A 17571-nucleotide genomic window follows, 5' to 3' on the forward strand; every position below is an offset into this window, starting at 1 on the left:
TGGTTGCTCGGTGCAAGAGGCAGAGTCTTCCTTGCATTTCAGATTGGCTCAGAAGGAAGCTGCTAGCAACTTAGACAGGAGGACTTCTAACAGATCCTTCCTGCCCATGGAGAACAAGTGCAGCCTGCCTTTGAAAGTCACTTCTTGGGGAAATGGAGATTGGGTGATTGCTTCTTTAAAAATGGAAGACTATAAGCATTCTATGGCTGATGCTATAGGATAGGATTTGTGATCCTTCTATTTTGTGTGTGTGTGTGTGTGTGTGTGTGTGTGTGTGAGAGAGAGAGAAAGAGAGAGAGAGAGAGAGAGAGAGAGAGAGAGAGAGAGAGAGAGAGAGAGAGACTGAGACTATAATGAATATTGGCTTTCATGCCCTGATTTTCTGATTATTTTTTAAGTTACAAGTATTCATGGTTGTGGATAACAAATAAATGAATGTCTTTCTCATAAATTCAAGGTGCTATTGTCCCCCATTACTTTCCTGGATGTTAAAAAGAATCTTAGAGCAGGTACATATAGCATGTAGATATGGTGAAGTGGAGGACCCAGAATGTGTATAAATTAGCCATATAGTGGGGAATGCCAGAGTTAGAGTGAAACTTGTCTACATCACAGAAACAAATATCACTGAGTTATGACAAGGCATTCTCCTAGTTTACCAGAGCGTCAATATTTTTTTACCTAAGCACCATTAGCCTCCTAGATTTTTTACCTCTGTGGGCCAGCATTAGTCAGATTGACTTGGGAAATTATTTTCTAGCAGGAAACAATTGCTTAAAAATCAGTTCTGAAGTGTTGCTGCATGTGAGTAGAGATGAGAAAATGACCATGAAATGTGAGTTTGGGAAGGTTGGCCATGCTGGGGGACTAGCTCCCCTGTCGTAGACCACCCATGTCAAATGTTTGCATTTGCAGAATTCCCCTGCCTGTGCTGCCTAGGTCTTTGGCTGGCATGCAAGCAGCCAGAGAATGCAAACAGCCTGCCAAAGTGCCTGCAGATATTAAACTCAGAGAAGCCATGGGTCTTCTTTGCTTCAAGTACAAAGTTTATAGAGCGTCTGTCTGGCACCTGCCATGCTTCTCTGGTTCAGTATGATCGGACTAGAATGATTGGTGACACTGAGTGACAACCACCTGGGATTACAATATACCTAAACAAGCATGATGGTGACACCTGTAATCACTGATTCATAGTTTGCCAATACAAGGTCATTAATAACACAGACACTGGAAATATAGCATACAAAGTTGTGAGTTTCTCATCACTTCCTATTTTGAAGAGCTATTTGAGTTTCCCAAGTCTCAGTCAGCAGGGTTCTGTTTACTAACTGAATCACCGCATGGTGCCTTGAGTTCCCAGTGGCAATAGGCACACTCTTGGCTCCTAGATTTGGCACCAAGGGGTGCTGCCACCTGGACCAGCTGGGTTGTGCTGTCTTTGCAGGGAGGATTCTCCCTTCACAGTTGGATGGTCACCATTTTCTCCTACTGGAGAGCTTTGGCTGCTCCCCATCCTTCTCTGGTGCTTCTCCTGTCCCTTCATCATCTCTCTGCTTTTACTATCTCTTTCCCCGGCCATTCTATCACCTTCTTATCTTTCATCCACTGGGAATAAGTTTAAAAAGAAATAAAGATGCTAAAAAAAATAAGTATGCCATAAAGTAGATAGAGAAACAACTATGTTTTTATTCTGTGTGTATAACACCACCCTGGTGAAAGACTCCTTAATAATTTATTTTAAGAGAATTACTTGAGGCTAAGGCGACTAATGCCATTATGTAATATTGGCTCTTTTTAATGTTCTAAAAATTCTAGCTTTCATTTCAAGCTGTTCTTACCATTATTTGTCTATCAAGTGCTTCTATGTATGGTAAAATCATATCCTAGACCAATGCATAAGAACTGGTAGCAATGAACAAATGAATAGGTACTCTGGCTTCCACAGTAACCTAATTTCCTCCTCTGCTTTTCTCCCCTCCAGATTCTATCTTAAATGACTTTGTTCTGATGCACTGTGTTTTTATGCCAAATATCCAGCTTTGCCCTGCCCTTGTCGCCCAATATCCTTTTGTTGTTGGTAAGTCTCTGTCCCCCTGTAGGTTCCCCATGGGTGCACAGCCATTGTCTCACCTTACCCTCTGAAGGTAAGTCACATCCCACCCAGAGTTGGGCTTGCTGTTCTCATCAAGCTCTAAGATGCCAGTGGTTCTCCCCCAGGTAGACTCCAGTTATTTTTGCTGTAGGTCTACCATGCATGTAGGTGTGTTTCCACCTCCTCATATGTGTAGAGAAAGGTGCACGAGATCACTTCATGGTGATGCTGGCAAGAAATATTTGTGCCTGGGAGGGGGGTGGAGACAGTTACAGAAACAAATCTAGGAGTGGCTTAGTCTTTTTTTCTACTGCTATCACAAGATACCTGAACCTGGAGAGTCAATAATGAATAGAGAGGCCTTTGTCTCATGGCTGTAGAGGCTGAGAAACCCAAGTGCACAGTGCTGGCATCTGGTAGGATCCTTTGTGCTATTTCAACCTATGGTGACAGGTGGAAGGGCAAGAGAGCATGAGAGTGAGAGTGAGAGAGCAACGAACGTGCTGGACTTTGCCTTTATGACAGATCCACTCCCACTCTAAGACTCGGCCAGGCTGCTTGGTGGGATGGACTGATGGTGGTCCTGTGTTCTTTCTCCAGGCTACAGTGTCAGTTATGTTGCTGCCCTGCTGAAGGTAGTGCACATCACCCTAGTGGAGGCTTTGCTTTTCTTCATCCTAGTCTGGTGTAACTCTTCTTCCAAGGAACAAAATTTCCTTCTCTGTTTTTTTGTTTTTAAGTGATTATCACATTGACTTAAAGGTACCAAGGGCATTTCCACTAGACAGCCTGAAGACTGAGCTTGTTTGGGCCAGCTTTTTAATGCTGTGTTGAATAAGATCAGTGGCTGAACATTGTAAAAGAAGTCTGAGTTCCCCCCACCCCCTCAAGCTTTAGGGAGCAGGTGAAAGTAAATTTTCAAATTCCAATTTATTTTTAAAGCAGTAAAAATTTAGACCCCCAAATACTTTGACTTTCTGAAGAAGTCAATTATGTTAAAGGAGAATTACTTTTTTTTAGCAATCCAATCAATGTAGTGTGTTTTCTTTTTCAAAATTATAATTACCTGATTCTCATTTTCTTATTCACCCATAATTCTCTTTTTAAAGTCTGCAGAATGTGTGGGGATAGGAGATTGGAGTTGAATGTGTTTCTCAGAGGGAGCTGCAAGGGTGAGATTTGGGTGTTTATTTGACTAGAAGCCATCTTTCCAAGTAATGACAGCTTAATGAGACTTATATATATTATATATTCTTTCTGGCTCATATTCAGTTTTTGTCAAGTCAAATTAACATATTCAGGATTTCTCCATGCTCTTTAACTCCATGCATGGTAATCATCATTAGACCTTTGAGATTTGTCAGAAGGAAAAATAAAAGCCACCGTTGGGTTCACTTGTGTTTTAGTGTTTGATAAACCTAAGGCATACCAAACGAGCAAAGTGAGTCCCAATGGGCCGAGTCATGCAGTCTTTACAACACAAGGCCGTAACACAAAGAGTGCGGTTTTTGCACATTCTGATGGTAGCATTTATTAGTTAGTTCTCCAAGAATTGCACATATACATTTGTATCACTAGCTTCTATTTTTTTTTTTTTTTTTTTTTTATTGTTAATTATTTTGCATTATGTGACAGTTTCATAGGCTCTGGGAATCCCCCCCTCCCTCCCCCTCCCCTCCCCCCGGTGGATTCCTCCACCTTGATGCAGTATTACAGTTCAAATTCAATCAAGATTCTTTCATTGCAAACATATACCAAGCATAGAGTCCAGCTACTTATTGTCCAGATTGGTTGAACAGTTTCTTGGGGAGACCTTTTCTGGTCTGAAGTTTGAGCTGGCAGAATATCATCACAGTCAATTAAGAGTCCCAATATAACATCAACAGCAATTTGCAATGTTATGGAATTGACATGGTTTTGAGTAACCAGTAGCAACAGCTCTTGGAAGAAAAGTCCCTACTGCAGCCAGGTAGAGGGAAAATGAGAATGGCAGGGAGGGGAAGACAAATGAGGGACCAGTAGAATCACAGGACTCCTGTGGTCTCAACTCCTCCCTCTTCCATTGGTAGGCTGAGGACTTCCTGGGGACTAGGGTGATCCATATTCCCTACTGCCCTCAGACGCCCTCCTTCACACTGGGTCCTGCAGAACTGTCATTGCCCTTTGCTGTGCAGTTTTCAATCAAGTCTGTGTATCAAACACCATTCTGAGCACACTGGCCCATTTTATACTCCTTAAAGCGTTGTATATTACTTACATACTATACCAGTATTATACTATATAACTACTATACTATGTAAGTAAACTACTTAGAGAATCTTATTGGGTTTGTGTTAGTTTTGTTTTACAAATGAGAACCCCAGAGCGTTCCTGAACTCCTCTTAGAAACAGAGAAGCTACCCCAAAGCAAATGGACCTGTCATCCAGGTCTTAGGCTCCCCAGTTTGAGTTTTGTCATTTTTTCCACCTTCTTTAAACTGTTACTGATTCTATAACCTTTCGTTGGAGTCATAGAACATTTGTTAACATGCTTATTGATACTTTGGTTGGGCAAAATCAAGCAGATCCTATTCATTGCAATCAAATAAAGGGCTTTGTAAGACATCAATCTATCCTAAAAATCCTCCAGAATTTTCTGAATGCATTCCGGAACAACATGCTTTTTCAATCTTAATAGTTTTGCCAATGTGCCAAGGCTCTTAGGGAGATCTATTGACCTGTGTGTCTATTTGCCTGGGGAACTCAGCGATGTGATCATAACCAATGAAGGTTTCTAGTGGAAAACGAGTCTTATGGGGAGAAGCCAGAGTGAGCTTTGTGGCTAGAACATCCCGCAGGAGTGGAATCTTTCCATACCACTGCTAGTCCATCACCACTAGCGTGGAAACCAACAGCTATGAGGAACTGAATTTTTAATATTACTGAATTATTATTCATTTAACTTTAATAGTCATATATGGTTAGTGACAACATAGGCTTGGTCCTATGATATAGGACAGCGACCCTCTGACAAGAACTGTCATTCTGTGATGCTTAGTGAGGGAGTTCCCAGAGCCCAGGAATTTATCCTGCTTGTGTATAAGCAAAAAGAAAAAGTCCTGGTGTTGGCATTGAGGCTTAATGGGCTAGTCACCACCTGCGATACTGGCATCCCACATGGGTGCTGGTTCGTATCCCAGTTGCTCTGCTTCCCATCCAACACTTTGACAATGTGCCTGAGAAAGCAGTGAAGAATGGCCCAAGCAGCAGTTCCAGGTTTCTGGCTTCAGCTTGGACAGGCCTGGCTATTGCAGTTATTCGGAGTGTAAAATAGCAAATAGAATCAATCAATCAATCTCCCTGACAACTTGATTGGTCAGTCTGGCTACACAGAGTGACTGACTGCTCTTGCCAATGACTGACACTCAAATTGTAGGCCCAAGGTAGACTGGACCAGTGGCTTTCTGGACTGCTATGTACAAAACCCTTTCAATTTTTATTGGAAAGACACATTCAGAGACAGAAAGAGAAAGAAAGAATGATCTTCCATCCCATGGTTCACTTCCCAAATGGCCAGAATGACTGGAGCTGGAGCCAGGATCCTCTTCTGGGTCTCCCACACAAGCCCAAGGCTCAAAGACTCAGGCCGCCCTACCTCCCACCCAGCTGCCTTTCCCAGGCCATTAACAGGGAGCTGGATCAGAAGTGGGACAGCCGGGATACAAACTGACACTTGCAGGTGGAGAATTAGCCTACTGAGGCACCACATGGCCCCAGGAGGCTTTTCAACAGTTAAGAAAAGGATACAGAAATATGGAACTCCAGTTCCCAGCGACAAACTGAGGAGACTGTACCGTATGATAAAGCTGAAACGAGAAGACGGGGAAACATAAGGTCCATGATAACATCATTAGCATTTGGACCGATTCTGAAGCTTTCTGTGCCAGTACATTTTTTTTTGTTGTTGTTCTTTCATTTTTGGCTTTTTTCTTTTGTGTCACTGAATACAAGTCTTTTTTGTTTAGGACAGACTCTTACTGCTGCTAAAAGAATTTTAAATGAAAATGACTTATAATTAAACTTACAGAAATTTCAATACAGCCATCACTTTGGTAAAATATTTTCTACTACCATACTAATGTTCTCTGGCTTAGTGTTGAACATAAATTTAATGCTCTGAGCTTGGAATTAAAAAGAAAAAAAAATTGAATATGGATTGGCCACCAAGGCTTAGCCCCCTCCCTTTTTTTTTCTTTTCTTGCATTTTATTCCTGTGCTGAAACAAACACAGCAATTTTCCTTCTGGAAAAGGAAGGGTGCCAATCATGTGTTTCTCTGTGAAAAATGACCTGGAGATGTTTTCTGGCCAAGTATGTGTGGGTTCTCTGAGGGGAATATTTGACAAAGAGTGCTTTCCTTGTTTGTGAGAAATTTACAAAAATAGCCTCAGATTCATACGCTTTAGATGAAACCAAGTATCAAAAACATTTATTGGATTTCTAAGGAAAACTTTCAACTTACTTTATTGCTGCCAAATTTTATCGGCGGAGTCCCCATTTGATTCTAAGAGTGTTTGATCCATATTGCACTGTCAGAGCAATCTATTTCTGTAGATATACAACTTGAGAGCTGATTTCTAATAGAGGAGATTTGGCTTGATGGGCATGTGGCCATCTTGTGCCACTCGGAAAAAGTGGTTGTGGCTGTCTTATCCAGCATGCCACAGGCATTTCATGTGTATTTTTTTCATATCAACACTAGGTGCTATATACTCTCTTCATTTATTATCCACAAAAAGAAAGTTAGATTGAACTGTTAAGTAATCTGCCCTCAAGTTACATGGTTGTTTAAAGTTAGAACAGGATTTGAACCCAGGTAGTACGTTGTACTGGGACATGTCCTAACTGTTCTGCAGTGAGTTCAAGCCGCTGGTTTGAGACTTTCAGGGAGTAGGCAAGAACTAGAGAGTTCAGAAAGTGAACAGAATTCTGAAAGCTGGCCAGGACAAAGATTATGAACAAGACAATGGGAGATGCCTAAAGAAATTGACAGTACAGAAGGGGCTCCAGTGAGGTCAGCATTAACAGGTGCACACAAGTTTGTGTTGTAGGACTAGCATAGCAGAGTTAAACCCAAAATCAAGTCTGATGAAAAATTCTAAAACTGTCCTGTTAGGAGCCACAGACTTATGGGCCTTAGACTTGGCCTACCTGACAGCCTGTTGCATTGCAAAAGCCTACAGGCAGGGCTACAGCAAGCAGGATATTAGGCCAAAACATCCTCTGTAGAGCAAGCAGAATAGAACCTCCACCCTTGTTCCTGTTCAAATAATTAGTTCCTCCCCTGTTTCAATATAAATGATTAGTTCCTTCCCTGCTTCAGGGAAGATAATTACTCCCAGGAAACCCCTCCCTTTCTCCCCTTCCCCTAGAGAAGAAGGTATATATATGAGGAGTAAAAATAAAGAGAGAGGCACTCTTTTCCACCAAGTACTAGTGTCCGTGTGTTTCTTGGGCGAGCAGCCCAGCATTCCCAGTCCACCCTCAGGGTTTGAACGTCGTGTCCTGCAGGTCGGGACACTGTCCAATACGAATAAGATGACTTCCCTGGGAGCATGGAGAGTCATTTGATAACCGAGATGAGTTTGTAGAAAAAATGGAAAATAGACTTTAAAGTGTGAGTTAATTTTAGTGTAAAAAAACAAGCAAAAACCCTGATTTTTGTAATACATGGGAAATATGTAATATGAGGAAGCTGTGCATGAGTTTCAATTTTTGCCCCAAACTCATTTTTCCATAAACTTTCTGGAAATGCCGTGACTTATTTCGGGCGCAGTGGTGCATAATTCATTTCTCTTAATCTCATTTCATCCTTAACAACAGCCCTGTGAAGTCTGCTCAGGAGGAAGCCAAGGTTGTAAACAGTCCGTGAGCTTACACGAAGGTTCTAAGCGGGGAAGCCCAGACATTCTAAATCTTGCACTTGCGTTTCCAAGAGCATACCACATCAAGGTAGGGTCAGGCCCCACCGCCAAGGTGTTGGGCTGCTCCACAAAGGCAAGTGAAGCAATAAAAGGGTCACAGACTGTTATGGGGAAAGCCAAGTCCAGAAGTCAGAAGAGCTGTTCTAAGGACCTGCTTAGAAGCTGTATTTCTCAACAATTACCCTTAACCTCCGCGAGCCCCTTTAGGATAATACAGGTAATTATGTTTGCCCTACCCACCTAGCCATGTCGTTGTGAAGATCAAATGAGGCTCTGTGTGTGAAAGTGCCTTAGAAACCTTTAAGCCCCATATAAAGACTGCCATGACCTTCATGCGAGAAAGCTGGCACAGCCGTAAAGAAAGGGTGGAAGCTTTGCCGCACTGGTGGGCAAATGGCCCCCAAAGTTTGTTTTCAGCTGCAAGCAGAGATCTTGTATGTAAATCAGGGATTTTAGAAAACAACAACATTGAAGAGTATCAGTTTGAATGTTGATAAGTGTTTTATAAATAGCTGCATAATTAGCATGTACTTACTGCAAAAAGTATACAAAATATGTTATTCCCTGTTGTAGGCTGTAATGAATCTGCTTCCTCTACATCCTGGCAGGTTTTCACTTACTTTCCCCATCATCGTTTAATACATGGCACCATTATTAGCTGAATTAAGAATAAGTAAATGAGCAGTAAAAAAAAAATACAGAAAAATTACAGGTGCCTGTGGTGAGTAAGTAATAACAAGGTAAAAATATATGAAATAATTACAGTGTTTGAACGGCAGAGCCGGCGTGAGGAAAATGATTCAATGGAATATTAAGCCTGCTGGTGGCCAGGTGGAGAGTTATGTCCTACACCATGACCTTCACCCCTTCTGGTTTTCTGCCCTAATAATAGTGAAAACAGATCCTGTCTGTCCCCAGCTGCACATACCTGTGGTGCAAGGAGCTGGTCAAGTTCAACAGAGGTTTAGTTCCTAGGCCAGTTTGTCATCATGCAGACTGAACGCAGAGATGGGAAAGCTGAGATTTGTATAAACTTAATGTACCTGACAGTGATTTCCTTATGACCGACTTAAAGGGCATCTCTGATGTGTGTTTGATATCTTGGCAAACCTGGGAATGCAGGTAGCTTAGGGAAAGGGTCTAAAATTGCTGTGATTTGAGGAGAACTTTTTTCTGTTTTTCTTGAAAAAATTTACTTCCATAGCATTTTAAACAATGCAGTTGTGTTGTTTAAGGTAATCAGTTAATCAACATTTGAGAGTTTTCTGGTTTAATCTTTCTGTGTTCCCAGTCCTTAGCTAGGGAATCAAAAGATCCATGATGAATTTAAGACAAGGTTCAACTGTTAAAGATTTTGACTTAATAATCTTAGCGTAAGTTGTTTTTTTAATAAGAGAAACCTCAAGTTAGAATTCGAATAATCAGAAGGTGTAATGATATTTAGTGAGTAGCAGTGAGCCTACAACCAAGTATCGTGGAATCAGGAATCTTATTCAGGAGCAACTTTTCCTTGCTGAGTTTGTGACAGAATCATTAGATTTTTTTCTGTCTGCCATCCACATAAGCATGAACCAAGTATTTATTTCAGTTAATGTTCTTCCGATGTTAACTATCTCTTAGATTCATGATACTTACTTGTTTGTAATCATTTTTAAATTGTCATTTTCCTGTAGAGGAGTTAAATTTTATTCCTCTTGGCACTTTCCCCTCACATTGTTCATGCATGATTCCACTTTTACTTAGACAGGTTTTCCTCAATCCTCCTAGAGTGTCTGAACTTATAAACATGCTGTATTTGAAATACTATTCTTTGACATTGCAATCTTGACCTGTTGGAACAAGAAATCTGCTTAAATAGACTTTATTCTTTGACTGCTACCTAAAGGCAACAGATTTCCTGCTCCCTCCATTTTTTTTTAAATGAGATTCATAGAAGTCAAAAGTCTCATCAATCTAAAAGCATGGGGACATTGTGGAGAGGACAAACAAAAGCCCTTGTACCTCACCTGTGACCATGTCAGATAGAATCAACGCCGTATACATTCTTCTTTATGTTCCTTAAACAGTTCGTGCAGCAGGCAGTTGAGGAGTAGGACAGGATGCCACCTGTTGAGTAGAATCCTTGAGTGCAGACCAGCATTGTGCTGTGGAGGAAGTCTTATCTGTACCTCCATCTTCATAGATAAGCGTTTTTGAGGGAAATAAGGCAAGACTTTGCAGAACCAGTGAATCTTTTTTATTTTTCCAGAAGGAAAAAACTTAACTGTCACGATATAAGGAAGCACATGCCTTCTAGTTCCTCTGGGCTTGGTCAAGTGCATTTCCCAAGAGGCTGAGGAACTATTCAAGGACAGGGGTCACTCAACTCTGCCTTAGATACTCAAGATGCTGGATCAGTGATAGCAAAACCTGGAAGTTCAGTAGAAGAAAATAGAAATTAGAAATCTCTTTCCCATAAGCATATTTGTTTCCCAAATGCTACGATTCTTACTAATTTCTTGAGCCAAGCATTAATGTCTAGTCATGATAGCCACTGTTTAGGATTGTGGACATGTTGTTGTTGGAAAGAGCCTTGTCTGTGTTTGAAAGTCCTGCCATTTACTCCCTGAACACTCTTGGGCAAACTTCTCCTCTCAGAACCTCAATTTACCCATGTGTGACTGTATCTTCTTTCTTACCTGTTGATAGTATTGTATGTTCACTTGAGCACACTGGACACATTTTAAAAATTGTAACACTCTAGACATGTTTGAAATGTTAATATTAATCAATTCAATTGTGTATTCTGGGTGTTTTTAGTGATGGACAAAAGACAAATTTCTACATCAGAAAGAATGACCAGGAAAATCATCTCCCTGGCCCACAGAAACGAGGGAGATTCGATTCTATTTGTCATGAGTCTGTGGGTGCCGCTGATATTGCTGTACCTAAAACACAAAGTAGTTTCCTTTCTTTCTTGAGTTTAAGCCAAGAAACATTAGAAATGTACCTACTTGATACTAATTTGATATCTTAAACCATATCAACTTTGTAAAAGCAGAAAAGATTCTTTCTGTATCTCTCGTATCTCATTTCTCCTTTTTCAACATGTGATCCAGTGGAATATTCCAAGCCCTTAGCTAATGTTCCTAAGTCTAACTCAGCTAATGGGGAAGAATGATACCCACTCTGTTAGCAACACCTTGCGTGTGCTTACTAGGAGTAATCTCTTAATTATTAATTGGTGAGACAAGTTGAGTAGTTTTGTTATACAACTACTTATGAAACACTTGAATTTCTTGTTTTTGAAAGGTAATTTATTTGAAAACATATTTACCTCTAGAAAACCACATCTTTATTTTAGTCATGTTGTCTTGGGATTATTTTCCCAACTGTAACAGCTCACCTTTATTCATCTGAGTGATATTATCATCTTTGAATGATGCAAATATACTGATACTGCATGTGTAGCACAATTTTTAAAGCCACAGATTTGCACAATAACCTAAGACACAAAGTAACAGTCTTTGAAAATTGATGTGACATCATAAAAAACTAAATTGGCCCATGGTTCTACAGAGTAGGGTCATCAGAAAAATTGTCTCTCACATACAGTCTCACTTAGGTCTAATGGGAGTGGAAAGAAGAATCCCACACAGTGTTAATATGAGGACCACCTACCTGACACTGTCAAAGTGAGGACCATCTAATTAACTCACAATAGCATCAGGGTAAATGAGCATGATGCAGCTGACATTAGGGCGTGGCTCAGGTCATAAGGGCTTTAAAATGCATTGTCTTCCGGCTTAAAAATTTTCACTGCCTTATACAGTTATCAAGATTGGCAATCCTTAGCTCCTACCCGATCCCCCCCTGCCACTTTAGCCATTCTTACTTTCTTCTCTTGACTCCTATCCCACAAAAATATCAGAAAATGTCCCCTACCAAATCTGCTGCAAGCCAGGTTCCATTGTCCTAATCCACTTTTGATACTACAGAATGCTTGAAACTAGGTAATTCATAAAGAGAGGAAGTTTATGTAGTTCATGGTTCTGACGGCTGGATGTCCAAGATGGGATGTCTACATTTGCTCAGCTATTGGGAAGAACTTTATGCTGCCCTATACATGACAGAAAAGTAAAAGGACAGGAGGTGCCCACTCCCCATGTGAGGGAGGTAACAAAGGAGATGACTCCTCCTGACCACCCATACCCAAGGGCTGTTGGTGGCCCAGCAGGGCAACACTGGCATCCCATCTGGCGTGCTGGTTAGAGTCTTGGCTGTGCTACTTACAGTCCAGCTTCCTGCTAATGCACCTGCAGATGCAGAGGAGGATGGTCCAAGTGTTTGGGTTCCTGCCACCCATGTGAGAAACCAGAATAAAGTTCCTGGCTCCTAGGTTGGACCTGGCCCTGTCCTTGGCTGTTGTGGGTACTTAGTGAACCAGCAGATGGAAATTTCTAACTAAAACAATAGAATTAATAGATAAATTTATTAACAAGTGAATATTTTAAAAGCCATCAGGTTTTCTTATGAACTAAGCCATCCCTAAAAGAACCAATCTAATCTCATGAGAAAATAACCATTTCTCTTCAAGGCCCTGCTTCCTGACTACTGTATTGAGGTTTAAGCCTCACCTCACCATGACTTTTGGTATAGACAAACCATCTGCAAATCATAGTACCACCACGCAGGTCACCACAAGCTTAAACACAAGAGAGCCATATGAAAAAGGCAGCATATGACTTCTCTTTAGATCCATCTTGCTTGGGGGCTGGGTTAGCTCAGATAGAATTTGGGAATTATCATGTGACCTCTTTGCCTCACAGGTGACCAAGTGGAGGTATACAGCTGCTGAGTGACTTGCCCAAAATTGTATCACCTGGCATTGGCAGTGGGAGGATTCAAACCCACATCCTCCAATTCTTGGCTGAACCATTACATATTGTTCAGTTGATCGAGAATTAGTTTCTTGGTTCCACTTTTTAAAAAAATGGTCATAAAGGTAGTGCTCAGTATTGCCAGTCTTTACAAAGAAAAGCAAGTGACAGATGCCTCCAAGCAAGAGACTACGGGGTTAATCCAAAAAGAAATGATTTTCAGATAAAGCAATCGTTCCTTTTTTTTTTTTTTTTTTTGGTTGTTGTAAGCTCAGCGAGAATTGTAGCAATACAGGTTGAGCAATTTTCTTTTTTATGAATCTTGTGCTCAATTTATGAAAGCCATTTTGCAACCTATTTACATGCAGTAAACCTTTGCTTTAAGGTTTTGTCATTTACCTTGATCATGATTATTTATAGTCCTTTTAGAAAAGGCCCTTTGCTGGGGTTCACTTTCAAACGCATCACTGCCATGAGGCACTTTTCTGCAGTGCTTTTCAGTTGTGGTTGTAAGCGAAGGCCAGGCCAGTCTTGTCCCTAGTTGTAAGGCCCTGGTGGTTGTATGATGGTAACAAAACTCATTGGAATCTCTGGGTCAAAGCCAACTCTGCACTCTGGCTACCTAATCCTGCCAGTTTATACCCTTTAATGCCTATTTGTTCCCTTGTAGAAAAGGAATGCCACACTCATTGCAAAATTATTAACCAGAGTTTTATTGTATATGAGTTACCATGTAAATTGTGAACAGTTGAGCATCAACTAGTTCTTTATAATGTGTACTAGTATAAATCTCTGGGGGAAAAAATGAATGGTATACCTAATCTGAAATATTTACTGATCATCTGCTATGTTCTGCTTAATGTCATCCCAAGAATATCAACCAAGAATAGGGGCTTTTATTCTTGGCCCATAATAAGCAACCACTGTGGCTGTATTAAGGAGTATATTTTTTAAAATCCTAGACGTAATTCACTGGGTAGGCATGGTAGAGAATACAATACAAGTAATATATAATGCCAAGCCTCAAAGGGCTTTTGCTAGGATGGCAAGAAGCAGGTACACAAACTGACAGGGCGGTGGGTTGTGGCTGTAGACAAGAGCAGCAAGCACGAAGGGCGTGTCTTTAAGCCTTTATCGCAGGATTGATACAGCAGGAACTTCCTTCTCTTGTCCCTGGGCGTTTATCTAACTGTATCATTGCTTATTTATCCATGCACTGTATCAGGCATGGCCTCAGCACGACTAGATGGCCAAGTCAGGCTTTTCCAGAAATCCATATAATAAAGGGGATTTCAAAAAAAAATAAAAAATGGAGGGGATTTCAGAATTATGGGAATCAACAAGAGGTGGCAAGACATCCTTATACTAGCAACAACAAGAGAGACAAAGGGCGATACAAAGGCAGAAAATGAGCGTGGGAGCTAGACATAGCAAGATTCTTTGTCCACACTCAAGTCCAGGTGGGAGTCAATGAGAGTTTAATTACTTAGCAACTGTCAGGTCATGGTCATCAGGTGCTGGTGAAGGTTTGTGTACATTTGATGTGAAGGTTTTTCTTGAGAGTGACATCGTATCTTTTAAAAGTCTGGCCTTCTGTCACTCTGTCTTTGTAAGTAGCCTTGTGAGCTGTATGGGAAATGGCTAAATGTCTTCCTTGACTCCCGGGCACCTACCATGCACAGCCTTCTCAAGGTACTGAACAGGAGAAAATGGATTATGCCCTCAACAACAAGAGGAGAGTCATACGCCTGGTTCTCCAGTGGGCTGCCACGTATGGAGACCTTCTCCAGGAGGATGATGTGGCCGTGGCTTTCCTGGAGGTATGTGGGCTGATGAGGGGCCGGGGGGCGCATAACAGGATCCTTCCTTCTAAGAACACACTTGATCCTACCCATAGGCACAGCAGCTTCCCTGGGGAGACTGCCGTTGTACATTCTACACGTTGTTAACATCTTCATTCATCAGAGAGATGCTCTAAGAAAACTGACAGAAAACATCACCCATTATCCTGCCACTCTAATTCAATAACTGGTTGCATTTTAATGTATTGTCATCTGGTTTCTTTTCCTTTGCAAGGTTCCCTGGAGTTGTAATCACATAGAACCCATCATTCTCCTGCCTTTTCTCCTTCATCCCTACATAAGGATTTTTTTCCCCATGTCAGTAAAGTCTTGCAAGATAAAGTCTCCCACTGCTCAATTTTGTTGTGTAGCTGTGTCCGAGATAATTTGTTTGTACCCATCATGTGGGGTTGATTTTCACATTCAGAGAATACTGCTGCAGTGACCACGATGTACATTGATGTCTGCCCTTGGTTATGATTGTAGGTGTGGGATTATGAGGTGAGTGATAGATCTTTACGAGCAAAGGGAAGCAGCTAGTTCTATTGAGGAATTACTGGGAACAGGAAGTGAGAGGCTGCAACATTTTTGTAACGGGGTGTCCTGTGCTTTGTAAACCCTGCTGTTAAGTTCAGCCTCCCTTTTCATTCCTGTTTCTCTAACCCCACAGGGCAGCACTGGCCCTGGCATTGAATCCCTAATTACAGAGATTTCCCTTTGTCTGTGTGCATGTGTCTTAAAGCCCCTAAATGGAAACCTTGAAAAGCACCAAACCCTGTGTGTACCATGCATTTTCCTACATGCACATGCCTCTGCTGTCAGTACATCAGCACACAGTGGGAGATTAACAGCAGTGATAATAAAAAATAGGAAAATCATAACCATGGGCTCTGATTACAGTTATGTAGAGGTGATCAATCAGTTGTCACAGGGCAGGAAGCTGATGCAGTATGGACGATGTTGGATAAAAACATGCTTTCTGTTGCAGGCAGGATGGCTGAGCCCAAGTACTGGCCAGTGTTCTCACTATCTGCAGTGGTGTGCAGGTCTTGACTCCTGGCAGGGCAGGGCACACTTGCCATGGCTGGGCGGTCAGGCCAGTGCCCTGCAAGCCAGCATGGAGGCCTGAACTGATGGCACAGACTCAGAACTATGTGAAAGATCAGACCTGCATTTTTGCCACCATCCACTAAACACACAAGTGGCATATGTTGAATATGTAAATAATATTCAACATAAGTATTGGAATTCCCCTGAGAAAAACTGAGATAAAACAGTCATCTTGAGGTGTAAAACATAAAATTCCCTTTTCTAAAACATTTTTTTTCCATTGCCTCACATACAAATAGATCAACAATACACTTGGAATTTAGGTTTTTTGTAAAACTTTTCATTATGGTAAGATAGGAGTATCTTTTAATATAAAATATGCCATTTGAACCATGTGTTAAATGGGTGGTTCCATGGCATTTGTTACATTTGCAGTGTTGTGCCATCATCACTGTTGCCTAGTTCCGGAACTTTCTTTTTTTTTTGGGGGGGGGGGGTTCTTTTTTTTTTATTCTTAAATTTATTCATTAATTACATTGTGTTGTAATTACATAGAATCTGGGATTCTCCCCCCCACACTCCCCCCATGGTGGGTTCCTCCCCCCCGCTGCATAACCATAGTTCAAGTTCAGTTGAAATTCCCTCCCTGCAAGTATTTGCCAAGCATAGAGTCCAACATCCCATAGTCCAGACAAGTCCAACTACTTATTGGGTAGACCCTCTCTGGTCTGAGGGCAGAGTCAGCAGAGTATCTTCCCGGTCAAATAAAAGCACTAATATACCATCTGCAACAATTAACATCGCTATGGAATTAATTGACATGGTATTGAGCAGTCAACATGTTAAAAAATAAATGCGATTTCTTAACCACTTTCTGTGACCCCCCCATTCACAGTTCAATTTTAGTTTATATACTACAAATGACATAATATCCATAACATAACATGATATGCTTAACATCATATCATATTAAATTAAGGCAAACATGTGGTATCTAACCTTTTGGGATTGGTTCATTTCCCTTAGCATTATGGTTTCCAGTTTGGCCCATTTGGCCACAAAGAACTGCATTTTGTTTTTTTAATAGCTGAGTAGTATTCCATGGAGTAGATGAACCATAGCTTTCTTATCCAATCCTCTGCTGATGGGCATTTTGGTTGTTTCCATGTTTTTGCAATTACTGATTGTGCTGCTATGAGCATAGGAGTGCATCTTTGCAGTTTTGAATTGAGACATCAGGCGGCATTTTCTTCTGACCTTTTTCCTTCTAGTCCATGAGTCCTTGGTCTGGTCTGTTGGTGAATGATGGTGTTAGAAGCGTGTCTTTCCTGCTCTCTATGGCAGCACGCACCTTTTGCATTTCTTGCTAAAAGCCTGTGACCTTTGCCAATTACAGGAGTTTTATGTGTCTGTGTCCGATGATGCCCGGGTGATTGCCACCCTAAAGGAGCAACTTCCAGAACTGGAGAAGATCATCAAGCAAATGTAAGAAAGGGCTTGGCTGTGGGGCCTTCCTTGTCTTAACATGTCTTCTCCTAAGTCCTTTGTTCATATTGAAGAGTTAAAACTCGTCTCTCAGCAACCATGTTGTGTTTGGATTTGAGTAGGTGGGTCCAGGAATAACCCTGATACCCTTGGCACAGGTGCCCTGAAGGGACCTAGGTCTTGTTGGCTGCACTTAGCACAGGAGGGCAGCCTGGGGAAGAAGACCCTCATTTGGGGAGCCCCAATCAGGACACTTGGATCCCTTCAGTTCCAAGGAGTGAA

At 41.4% G+C, this 17571-nt stretch overlaps 1 protein-coding gene across 6 annotated transcripts in view; it reads left to right on the plus strand.

The window, feature by feature from the left end:
- RAPGEF4 (Rap guanine nucleotide exchange factor 4) overlaps positions 1-17571 on the plus strand; it is a 339309-nt gene that overhangs the window by 288587 nt on the left and 33151 nt on the right. For all 6 annotated transcript variants that reach the window (XM_058664642.1, XM_058664640.1, XM_058664643.1 and 3 more), the window contains 3 exons: positions 1982-2060; positions 14583-14733; positions 17201-17289. In XM_058664642.1, the coding sequence (XP_058520625.1) occupies positions 1982-2060; positions 14583-14733; positions 17201-17289 (319 nt within the window). The remainder of the gene's footprint in view (positions 1-1981; positions 2061-14582; positions 14734-17200; positions 17290-17571) is intronic.

Source organism: Ochotona princeps, chromosome 5 (assembly GCF_030435755.1).
Source record: "Ochotona princeps isolate mOchPri1 chromosome 5, mOchPri1.hap1, whole genome shotgun sequence".
Taxonomy (NCBI): Eukaryota; Metazoa; Chordata; class Mammalia; order Lagomorpha; family Ochotonidae; genus Ochotona; species Ochotona princeps.